This window comes from Zootoca vivipara, chromosome 9, assembly GCF_965207765.1.
Source record: "Zootoca vivipara chromosome 9, rZooViv2.hap1.1, whole genome shotgun sequence".
In the NCBI taxonomy this organism is placed as follows: Eukaryota; Metazoa; Chordata; class Lepidosauria; order Squamata; family Lacertidae; genus Zootoca; species Zootoca vivipara.
In genome coordinates, this window is record NC_142592.1 from 44,847,633 (window position 1) to 44,860,066 (window position 12,434).

General features: G+C 45.1%; 1 protein-coding gene across 1 annotated transcript in view; it reads left to right on the forward strand.

Annotated features, from left to right (window-relative positions):
- Positions 1 to 12,434, forward strand: part of IL2RB (interleukin 2 receptor subunit beta) — a 33,014-nt gene extending 20,580 nt beyond the window's left edge. The window contains exons 9-10 of the mRNA XM_035127075.3: positions 4,526 to 4,610; positions 5,897 to 12,434. Of these exons, the coding sequence (XP_034982966.3) occupies positions 4,526 to 4,610; positions 5,897 to 6,694 (883 nt within the window). The 3' untranslated portion in view covers positions 6,695 to 12,434. The remainder of the gene's footprint in view (positions 1 to 4,525; positions 4,611 to 5,896) is intronic.

Genomic DNA, 12,434 nt, shown 5'->3' on the forward strand with positions numbered 1-12,434 from the left:
CGTCAAAGAGAACTGCCACACCGTAACCAACTGCCACTGCGCAGCTGAGTGGATCGTTGGTCGAGCAGAAGACTCCATGCGCCGGAAGATCTATATCACTGTGACTGTTGAGGGCAAACCTTGTGAAATGGAAGTTGACACAGGTTCTGCCATGTCCATCATCTCTTGGAGCACCCTCAAAAGACTGGTTCCCAAGGTATCCAAGAGACAACTTGACTCCCATCACCTACACTTGAGAGACTATCAAGGAAATAGCATTCCAGTTGTAGGTGTGGGCAGTTTCAGGGTGGCCTACAAAGATTTTTCAGGCCCTCTGAAGCTAGTGGTGGTTGATGGAAATCGTCCCAGCCTGCTTGGACTGGACTGGTTCGCGTCCTTGGGTTTGGAAGTCACTGGCATCCACAACGTTTCACAGCCAGAAGTAGACGCTCTCCTCAACGAGTTTTCAGAAGTGTTTGATGGGACCTTAGGACAATATGTGGGGTCACCCATATCGTTTAGCCTCGACCCATTAGTTGCGCCCATCCGGATCAAGCCACGGAGCGTACCATTCACTCTTAAGCCGAAGATCGACAAACAATTGGACAAGCTGATTGCACAAGGGGTCCTGGAGCCCGTAGACAATGCTAAGTGGGAGACTCCCATCGTAACGCCCATCAAGCCTGATGGGTCGGTACGTATCTGTGCGGACTATAAGTGCACGATTAACAAGGCACTTCAACAGCATGCGTACCCCGTCCCTGTCGTTCATCACTTGTTGCACTCGCTGGGAGGGGGCAAGGTTTTTGCAAAACTCGACCTGGCTCAAGCATACCAACAACTGCCAGTGGACGATGCCACGGCTGAGGCACAGACAATCGTCACACACCGTGGGGCTTTCCGTTGTCGTTGGTTGCAGTTCGGAGTCAGCATAGCACCAGGAATTTTCCAGAGTTTGATGGAGCGGCTCCTACAGGGTCTGCCTGGTGTCGTTCCCTATTTCGACGACGTGCTCGTCTCGGCAGAGACAACGCAACAGCTTTTTGATCGTCTTAGTGCTGTCCTGACCAGGTTCCAGGAAGCAGGCCTCAAGGTAAAACGAGAGAAATGCCAGATCGCTGTACCTCAGGTCGAGTTCCTGGGGTACCTGGTTGACAGCTCCGGCATCCATCCCACAATAACGAAAGTCAAGGCCATCCAGCAGGCTCCCGTACCAAAGAACAAAAAGGACCTTCAGGCTTTCCTAGGCCTTTTGAACTTTTACAACATGTTCCTGCCACATAAGGCGACTGTCGCTGAGCCTCTCCATTGACTTTTGGACAAAAAAGCATCATGGAGGTGGGGCCGCCAGGAGGCTGCAGCATTTGCTGCTGTGAAAACTCTGTTAACATCGGACTCTGTCCTTGTGCAGTACAAGGAGGAGCGTCCTCTTATCCTGGCTTGTGACACATCACCTTTTGGTGTTGGGGCTGTTCTAAGCCATAGCTTCCCTGATGGCCGGGAGGCCCCTATCGCTTACTTCTCACGAACCTTGTCGTCTGCAGAGAGAAACTATAGCCAGCTTGATAAGGAGGCACTGGCGCTTGTGGCAGGTATCAAACGTTTCCATGAATACCTTTATGGCAGAGACTTTGACCTCATCACAGATCACAAGCCTCTTCTGGGTATCCTGGCTGGGGACCGCCCAACTCCACAGATATTGTCACCACGAATGACGCGCTGGACAGTATTTCTCGCAGCTTATAAATACCGACTCCTGCACCGACCTGGTAAGGGGTTAGGGCATGCTGATGCCCTTAGCCGCTGCCCATTGCCAGCACTGGTCGAAGATCCAGCGCCCTGGTCGGAGGTACTTCTGATCGAGGAACTGCCTGAAACTCCACTGTCGGCATCTGACATCGCCTGCCATTCCTCCAAGGATCGCACCATCGCCCACATGCTCAACTGGGTGTGGAGGAGATGGCCGAAAGGGCCAATTGACCCAGAGTTTCAACCTTTCGCACAACGGCAGCACGAATTATCGGCTCACCACGGCTGTCTCCTGTGGGGAGACCGAGTCATCATTCCACTCAAGCTTCATCAACGCGTCCTTCAGGCGCTCCACATCGGCCACCCCGGAATTGTGCGCATGAAGGCGTTGGCGCGCAGATTTGTATGGTGGCCAAACATGGACAAAACCATCGAATCCTGGGTCGAATCATGCCAGGCCTGTCAAGAATCAAGGCCGGATCCACCGGTGCACCGCGGAAACTCCTGGGAGACCCCCAAGGCACCCTGGTCGAGGGTGCACGTTGACCTAGCAGGGCCATTCCACGGCCGCAATTTTATGGTGGTAGTGGACGCATACTCTAAATGGCTGGAAGTGGTTCTGATGTCCTCAACCACCTCAGAAGCCGTTATACGTGTGCTACAGAGGCTTTTCGCCACCCATGGGTTGCCTGATGTACTTGTATCGGACAACGGGGCACAGTTCACATCGAGCGCATTCGAGCGCTACCTCCTGGGCAGGGGCATCCGCCATGCTCTGACGGCACCTTTCCATCCATCCAGCAATGGCCAGGCGGAAAGAATGGTTCGCTCGGCTAAGGAGGCACTGGCACGCATGAACCATGGGAACTGGCATGAACGGGTAGCCGAGTACTTGTTTGTCCAGCACATAACCCCATGTACAACGACAGGGCGGAGTCCGGCCGAACTTTTGATGGGCCGCCGCCTGCGTTCTTTTGACCGGCTGCACCCAGATTTTGCTGTGGAAGATCCCCCCAGGCTGTGGTAACTTGCCACGGTCTTTTGTGCCAGGGGACAAGGTGTTTGCAAGGAACTATGCTGGAGAGATTCCCTGGTTGCCTGCTGTGGTGGTTGGGGTTACAGGTCCAAAATCATATCAGGTGGCTTTGGACTGCGGCCGGTTATGGCGCCGGAACATTGACCAGCTGCGCCGCCGGGCAGGGAATTGGGACACTGGAACAGTGCCTCCGCCGGCCCCGGCAGAGGCTGGTCAGCCACCAAGCACTGCTGAGGAAGAATATCCAGCACATAGACAACCTTCACCAGCACCCCCGACGGAGCCTCCTGTACAACCACAGCCTGAAGCTGCCACTGAAATAGCTAACGCGGAAGCCTCAGACTCGAATCATTCACCTGCGGCTCCTGGGGCAGGCAGTTTCCCAGGCTCAGGTAGCCCAGCTGCCTCTCCAATAATACCTCGGCGGTCTAATCGAGCTCGTAGTCATCCGGCCTATCTTAAGGATTATGTTGCCTAATGAATCAGTGTATGGAACTTGTAATTAGTTTAAACATATGTTGTTAAGTGTCTTGGTGAAGCAACTAAGATTGTACATGAAATTAGCAACCATACGCTTACAGTGTCTAATGTAACCTTCACAAATTGGGGGGGCCTAACACCTCATCCGGGTAGGAAGGGGTGTTATGTATAAAGTTAACTGCAGTACTCCTTCTGGCCAACGTGGCTGCAGTTCTTACCCTGCCCACTGTGGCTGCAGTTCTCACTCAGGTCCACAACATGCAAATGAAGGATTGAGAGTGCTGTTCACAGATTGGGTAGCTAGGGGAAGTTTGTTACTGTTGCAAGTTACTGAGTACTATATAAGCCAGTCGGCTAAGCTGCTGTTCAGTCTTGACTGAGAGCTAGAATAAAGAGCTGGTTGTTTTAAGAGCTGTGTCTTCATCCTTCTTACCCACTATTCTACACTTTGCCTCTTGGTTTTCGCCTACTGCTTAGCAAATTGTCACAACTCGTTAGGTTGGTGGTTAGGCTTTTGGTTGGTGAATTGGTTGGAAGAGGGGTGTGGCATCCAGATGTCTACCCCCCCCCACCTTTGTTGCTCCACATAGAAGTATTCCGTTAAAGGAATCCTGGGGCTTACGCTCATGTCCTTACAACCCCGCCTAGCTAGGTGGACTAGTCGTGATGCCCTTTTAAATGTCTTGTGGAAGGGGGGATTATTAGGTTGTCTTTGTTCTTATTTTTATTAGTGGGCATTTTATATTGTAATTTTATGTTGTGAACCGCCCTGAGATCTACAGGTATAGGGTGGTATACAAATTTAACAATTAAATAATAAAATTTGTTTGATTGTAAAAATGCAAAACGACCCAGAAAGCTGTCTACGGACAAACGGTGGCTCCCTCGGCCTGAAAACGAGATGAGCACCACACCCTACAGTTGCCTTTGACTGGACTTAACTGTCCAGAGGTATTTTACCTTTCTTTTACCTATTAGGCAGAGGCTTTATGTTGCTGTTAATACCCTTTTTGCATTTTTACAATCAAACAAATTTTATTATTTAATTGTTAAATTTGTATACCGTCCTATACCTGTATTAGACAACCTAATAATCCCCCCTTCCACAAGACGTTTAAAAGGGCATCAGATGTCCATCAACCAGAGGCCTGGTTAAAGAGCTGCCGAACATTCACACGACTAGTCCACCACCCTCCTCCATTCCTGGCTATGCTTATTGTACTGTTGTCCAAACCCATATTCCCTTTGCAGCCTTCTCATCCTAAGCTCTGTTTGCTTTAGCTTAAGGAAGCTGCTGAAGATCCATCTGCCAGACCCTGCTGAGTTCTTCCCATCTCTCACTGCTCTCCATGGAGGAGATATCCAGGTAAGGAGGACTTTGAGGTTGAGGGGGTAAGGAGATGGAGGACAAGACTGCTGCCTATAATTCGGGATGGATAGTTTTTGCTTATCTTAAGCTTCTCATTTATCCAACCTTACAGCTTGCAACATTTCACTTTGCATGTTTCTTTGTGTGGCACCGCAAAGACTCTCAGCCCCTCCTGTTGTAGTATTTGTATTCAATCTGGTTTTTGTCTGTTGCTATTGGTAAATTTAGACAAGTCATAATCCACACAAATATTGCACATCTGTGGTAGGGATTAATCTGTCAATTTCAATGTTTTCTCAGTTTCATATTTTTCCAGTCTTATGTTGAGTTTGCCACATTCCCACATTGGTGCTATTGAAAAAAAATAGTCATCGCAAAAAATAATAATAGTGGGCATTTCTCCTGATATACTGACGTTTATGTACAATTTCCCTTAATATAATGCATTTTTGTACACATTATTTGCATCTCAAAATTCAGAGAAGTGTGAATGTTGAAGGAGGGAGCTGCTTTTAAGCCCACATGTTGTTTCAAGGAAGTGCAAATTTGGTAGAGTCATATGAAAATGCAAACTGAAACACATTTCTTCCCTTCCAGTTTTAGCCCTTATTTTAAGTAGCATGACCGAAGCCATTGCTATCATTTATTTGTTGACTTATTTTTAAACCACCCTGCATCATTTAGAAATCAGGGTGTTATACAAAAAGAGACAGCTCACCTGTCAAAGTGGGTCCTGCCAACTGGATCCAGTTCCCCAGCCCTGGATTAAAGATCAAGGGAAGCTATTCTGTATGGGACGCGGGTGGTGCTGTGGGTTAAGCCACAGAACCTAGGGCTTGCCGATCAGAAGGTCGGCGGTTCGAATTCCCGCGACGGGGTGAGCTCCCATAGATCAGTCCCAGCTCCTGCCCACCAGCAGTTCGAAAGCATGTCAAAGTGCAAGTAGATAAATAGGTACCACTCCGGCGGGAAGGTAAACGGCATTTCCGTGCACTGCTCTGGTTCTCCAGAAGCGGCTTTGTCATGCTGGCCACATGACCTGGAAGCTGTACGCCAGCTCCCTTGGCCAATAGAGTGAGATAAGCGCCGCAACCCCAGAGTCAGACATGACTGGACCTAATGGTCAGGGGTCCCTTTACCTTTTTATTCTGTATGAGTTCAATTTATTGAACTACGTGAATGGAACACTTCTCAACTTCTGCTTATTTCTTTGATGGTGACATCGCAGCTGTTTGAACGTTACCCTTTATTTTCTTTTTGTGCTTCCCCACTAAAACCAACAGAAGTGGCTGTCCTCGCCAGCACCCATGTCTTCCTTCTACCTGGCTGCAGCAGTTCCAGATGTTTCTGTGCTTGAGGTGATGCAGAAAGGCAATCAAGAGCCTTCCCTCCTCCTTCCCAAGGAACATCCTACTAATACGGACGCACCAGAGACTAGTGGACATTCTTCATCCAGCTGCTTTACCAACCGGGGCTATTTTTTCTTCCACACCGATGATTCCCTCGAGATTGAGCCCTGCAAGGTGTATTTCACCTACGACCCTCTTACTCAAGAGATCAGTGGCAGTGAGGACAGCGACCCTAACTCCTACAAAGTGCTCCATGAAACATGGGACAACCGGTCACCGCCACCTGCCTACAGCATCATGGCAGACCAGGAAAGCGAGTCCTTTCTGCAAGAAGCAAAGGTCCCAAACCAGAAGGTTGGAGGTTGTCCAAGGACTCTTCCATCAGTGGAGAGCTCCCCAGTGACATCAGAAGTGAAACAGGATGAGAACAAAGAAGCGAGTGAGGCCATTGCTCACCCCCACAAGTCTCCGGGAAAGTATTCCATGGACTTTTCATGTGTCTGGGAGCCGTCTGGCAGCAATACTGATGGAACAGAAGCAATTGGAAGGGTAGAGCTTTCTACAGGCTCTGTGGAAGACAATAGGCCTGCATTTCCCCAGTCTATGATTCAGAACTCAGGCCAAGCCAATGATCTCTGCAGAGCCGCATCTTCCAGCCAGGTGCTGAGTTCTTCGGAGGCCTACCTGACCCTGAGGGATCTTCAGGGCCATTATGGCCATCACTCGGTCTGAATTCTGAACCGTCCCTGAAAGCAAGAAAGCAACAACACCATCAGTTAAACGTCATCAAAGAAATGGAAAGGGAACATAAGGCTTTTAACAGGCAATGGGACTTATATTTTAGATCTCCTCTCCCCCTCTCAATACGCAATAGTGACCCCCACCCTGTAGTGCTGGGAAGCCAGGAGAGCAACAGAGCCCCACCCTTACCGCTTCACTGGATGCTACTGCAGTATAAGGAGAGGGTTTTGAGGTGCTGTAAGGGGGGTTTAGGGGGGCTAGCAGTAAGGGTGGAGGTGTTGGTGAGTTGTAAGGGGGTGGTGAGCAAAGAGGGCAGGGGAACAGCCCCTAGTAACTAATGAAAATGGTAATAGGAACCAGATTTATGACACAGGGTGGGAAGCATATGGCTGCATTTTATCTTGAAAGTGGTTACCCAGAAACTTATAAGTGGAGCCCACTGTCATCTGTTAATCCATTTTCTTGAATAAATTCTTGAATTTTGGGAGTGTGTGATATGCCACAGAGGCATGTCTTTCCCACAAAAACTTCTGCTTTCTCCACATGGTACACCCTACTGTGGATAACATGGACAATGCCATTCTTGTGCCCATTAGGAAGCAAAGATCCCAACTCGGTACAGTAGTACCTTGGTTCTCAAACTCAATCCAATATGGAAGTCTCTTTGATTTCCAAAACATTTGCAAACCAAGGTGTGGCTTCTGATTGGCTGATTGGCCCCAGAAACAATGCCAACAGTCAAAACAGACATTCAGCTTCCAAAAGATGTCTGCAAACCGGAACACTTACTTCTGGGTTTGTGGCGTTCAGGAGCCGATTTGTTGGGAAACCAAGCAGTTTGGGAACCAAGGTACAAGGAAGTGAATTGTTGTCTACAGGTCTAAAAGAATCCTATAAGTCTATGAAGCTCCATGGAACAGCACGTGCACAGTAAATTGTTGCTCAGGGATGTAACTGAAAATTTTCTGGTGCTTTTTATTATATGGTTTTATACCTTATTGCTACTACAAAAGAATCTGATGCATTGAAGATATGAAGTTCATTACCTTCTGCTGGTCTAAAAAACCCACTGTAATTCTGTATGTTAGAAATGGATGAGCATAGTTTACTGAAGTCATTGCAGCATTTTAGCTAAGAGTATTGAGTTGTATCTGAATAGACCCACTGAAATGAATGAACCTAAGTTTGCCATGTGCATTAAGTGGATCTTCTCTGAGTAGGACTAGCAATGGATAAAACCCATTACAGTATTTGTATCTTGGCTGGTTGTTTTAAATAGCTTTCAATGTTTCATTAATTGGGGTGGGTCAAGGTTACCTTCTTTCTGCAATCTAAGCTTTGTTACAGCAAAGGGAAACGGCTTACTTCTAGCAATAACTTGTTTACCTTTTGAATACAACAGCTTTGAAAGAATCCCACTTTCACCCCAATTGTTGATTTTAAATTTTCCCTTGTTGCATGTGAATATGCCATTATTGTTCATTGTAACAAGATCCCAAAATTTAATGAGCCATTTTCTTAGATGTAGGGCATCTTTTGCAACAGTCAGCATATCGCGGTTGTGCTACCAGGACCGTGTGAAAAATTAATGTTCCTTTGTCTCTATCCACTGCTTCCTTTTAAAAAAAAAATCCCTTTAGGATTTAGAGGCAAATGAAGGTCCAGAATCTTCTTGATCATCTACAGAATGTGGATCCGGTAGCTTCTTGCTCTGAATCTAGTTGGTGTGTGTGTGTGTGTGTGTGTGTGTGTGTGTGTGTGTACTTTTAGTTGTATAGCTTGGAGCTTGTACTTTTAGTTGTATACTTGGAGGCTGCTACAAGACAGCACTATGGGCTACAAATGTGAGGCGGAAATTCCATAGATTAAAAGTTTTGTTAAGCCTATGGAGATGCATTCTAAAAATCAAAATATGGCTGAAAAGGTAGGAAGGGACTTTTTTTTTACTATGGGTACTTCCAGATGACCTGTTTATTGAACAATCCTGATTTGTTTGAAGGGAGATTGGCCAGCGTTGGCTATTGAATGAACATTCACTCTGATTTGCCTGAAGGGTGTCTGGACTATATTGTGTCAGAGGTCACACTGATACCCTACCTTTAAAGCCTTCTTACACCACTTTACACACCGGAAGGAGTGCTGGAAATAGCGTTTGTGCATGCATGCACCGTGGCGTCTGCGGGACCGTGAACCGGCCCAAGCCACAAAAAACATACCAGGGTGAAGGCATCTTCTTCTATTTGTCCCTGTGTCCCTATTTGTCCCTGTGATTTCAGTTTGTTGGTTGGAACACCAGAGAATTACCTGACTGAGGCTGCATTTCTAAATCCACTTACTAAGGAATAAACTCTATTGAATACAGTAGGATTTACTTTTGAGTAAATATGCACAGGACTGCACTGCAGAGCAGAGCTGGCTCTAATCAATCGTATCCGAGTAAGATTGTCTTCCATAAACATGGTTTTAACAATGAGTCCGTAAGTGACTGTGGAGGCCAATTCTGGATCCACACGTCCTTCCACAGTGGGGACATTGGTTTCCGGGCGGGAGTTGATCACGGTGTGGATTTGCCAAGCGCGCCTTCCTCTTAGCACGTTTCTCCCTTGCGTCCTGAGATCGACTTGCTTGCTCTGAGGTAAGGCCCATTTGACTTCAAATGGCACTTCCCCCCCAACAGAGGAAGCTGCCATATCAGATCAGACGCTTAGTCCATGTAGCCCCACATTGCTCACTATGACTGGCAGTGGCTCTCCAGCATGTTCCACAGGGGGTCTTTCCTTTGGTCTGTTTTGCATGCAAGGCTCTACCACTGAGTTTCAGTCTCTTCCTCTTGACCTTTGGGTCCAGGCACGAAGCTGAATGAGTCAAACGACTACAGTTAAAGTGATTCAAAGGTTGATGATTCAAATTAAGAACATGACACTGTAATGGAAACAAATGCATTTAGTCACTTTTATTTTTACTGTCGATGAAGTGTAGTTTCTTGTAGTTTCTTAACAGCCTGTAAATCTTACTTCTGTTTTTGTCTCTCTTCATTATAGTGTTTTTGATGTATGGTGTTGATTATTTTGATGGTTACGCTCTTAGTTACTTTGAGTTCCTTTTGCAGAAGAAAAGCAGACTAGAGACTATTCTAAATACACTTACAATGGGACCCTGTGTGCATGTTCTTCCATGTTTGAATACAGGAAATGTTTTCACAGCAAAAGCCCATCTAATTTCCCATTCCAAATGGAATATTCTAGTGATGTTGCTCTGTCTTACAGGACAAAATATCCGTCTTTCATTTGATTATGCTAAGATTATTACAGAGCAGAGCAGCTCATAGCCTGTACCAGTGAAAAATCATCTTAATTGATATAGCCCATTCCATTGTTTCCCTTGCTCGAGGAAATAATCACATAATTAACAGAGATGATGGGTGAATCATCTCACATAAATAGATACAGATCTGCACCTGTGCCTGAAACCAAAACCAAATTATTTACTTCAAAGCATTAAATATTCAATTAACATTTGATATGCTTTCTCCCTGCTTTGAGGAACACATACTACCATCACCATGATGCAGCACAGAGATACTACTTTTACCATGATGCAGTGGAATCGTAGATGGCAAAAGAATTATTGCGTGGCTGCTGTGATGGCCATTTTCAGTGATCACAATGTATTCTTTTTTTCTTCTTCAGCATCTCTTTCTTCACTTGTGACAAAAATCAAGAAATATCAGAAAATGAACATTTTCCAGAAATATCTATGGATGAATGAGCATTTAAGGAACCTCTCCAGTATTCTATAATGTTATTTTTCCATTTAAAAACAGAAATAAATGTGCTTATACAAATGTGTTGAAGTTAGGATTTTAGTTCGTAAGCTCCTTGGGGCAAAAACTTACTTGTCCTCTTGTCCTCTGTAATGCAATATGCATGCCAATCGCACACACACACCCTGCTCATATATCTTTAAAAAAAAAAAAACTTTAATTCTAATTAAAACATCAGCAAATCATAACAAACAAACACATACCAAAAGCAAATTATAACAAATCATAACAAACAAACAAATACATACAAAAAGCAAGTTATAACAAATCATATCAAATCATATCAAATCAAATCATAAGGAGAAAAGGGGGGAAAGGAAAGGAAAGGGGGAAAAGAATAAGAAAGAAAAATAAGAAAAGAAGAGATTAGAAAAGAAATAAAAGAATAAAAATCAACTTCCAAGCATTTTAATATCGATTCCCTTTCAATATATAACATCTTCCTCATTGCAAGTAATCAAAAATAAAACCTCTCATATTTTTCTTACATTATATATCTTTTAATTCTGTCCATCATATAGGAAAGCTGAAACGTCTACATAGTTATATTAAACACCTGTTACGTAAAATTTGTCAGGTGAGGGGAAATTTATTGGGGTGAATCTTATGATGGGGAAAATACAGCACTGAAGAGTTTGTCCTGGTTATACAACAGGAAACCACGAAATACCAACGCATCTCTGTGCTGCCACCTTTGCAGCCATGCATTGGTGGGTGGTTCGCCTGTTAATATTGTGCTTGCCACAGTGTGAGGCTAACCTCAGTTGTTTCCTATGCTCTTTGTTCTAAAAACAGGAAGTGTGTGTCAACACATTTAATTGTTGATGGTACTGATCTGATAACAAGCACACGCTGTGTACAGGTTTGCTTGTTTGCTTGTTTGCTTGTTTGCTTGCTTGCTTGCTTGCTTGCTTGCTTGCTTGCAGGTATGGGAGTTCACAGGGCCGGATTTAGGTGTGATGAGGTCCTAAGCTACTGAAGGCAATGGGGCCCTTTATATGTCCAGCTGTTCTTTGTCAACAACAAATTTTGCTGTTTTTTGTGTTGAATATATGCTATATGGTAATTTATGGACCTAATACAGTCATACCTCGGTTTAAGTATGCCTCGGTTTGAGTATTTTCAGTTTAAGTACTCTGCGGACCCGTCTGGAACGGATTAATCCACTTTCCATTACTTTCAATAGGAAAGTTTGCTTCAGGTTAAGTATGGACTTCCGGAACCAATTACACTCATACCTCGGGTTAAGTACGCTTCAGGTTGAGTACTCCGCGGACCCGTCTGGAACAGATTAATCCACTTTCCATTACTTTCAATGGGATAATTCGCTTCAGGTTAAGTACGCTTCAGTTTAAGTACTCCACGGACCGTCTGGAACGGATTAATCCACTTTCCATTACTTTCAATGGGAAAGTTCGCTTCAGGTTAAGTACGCTTCAGGTTAAGTACAGACTTCCGGAACCAATTGTGTTTGAAAACCGAGGTACCACTGTAGGTACCTAAAGCTATTTGCACATAACAAAATATGTATTTTATCAAAGTGAATATTGAACTGAAATACAATTAAGAAGAAGTATATTAATAGTGAAATTTAGGAGGGGGCCAAGAGAGTGGGGCCCTAAGCAATAGCTTGTTTAGCTTTTACGTAAATCTGGCACTGGGCGTTCAATTGCACACTAGAGATGATTAAAGAACCATTGATGATATCTTAGTGGAGTTCTTTAATAACCCTGAAGGGGGCTTACCTCTCTCTCAGCTGTAAAGTTGCCTGTGATCTTGGGCTATTCAGTCTCTCAGAGATGTTGCATGGATAAAATGAGGGAGGGGGGATCAATGTGTGCTATCCTAAGCTCCTCGGAGGAACAATGGGATGCAAATGTAGCAAAAAATAAAATTCCTTTATTCAAA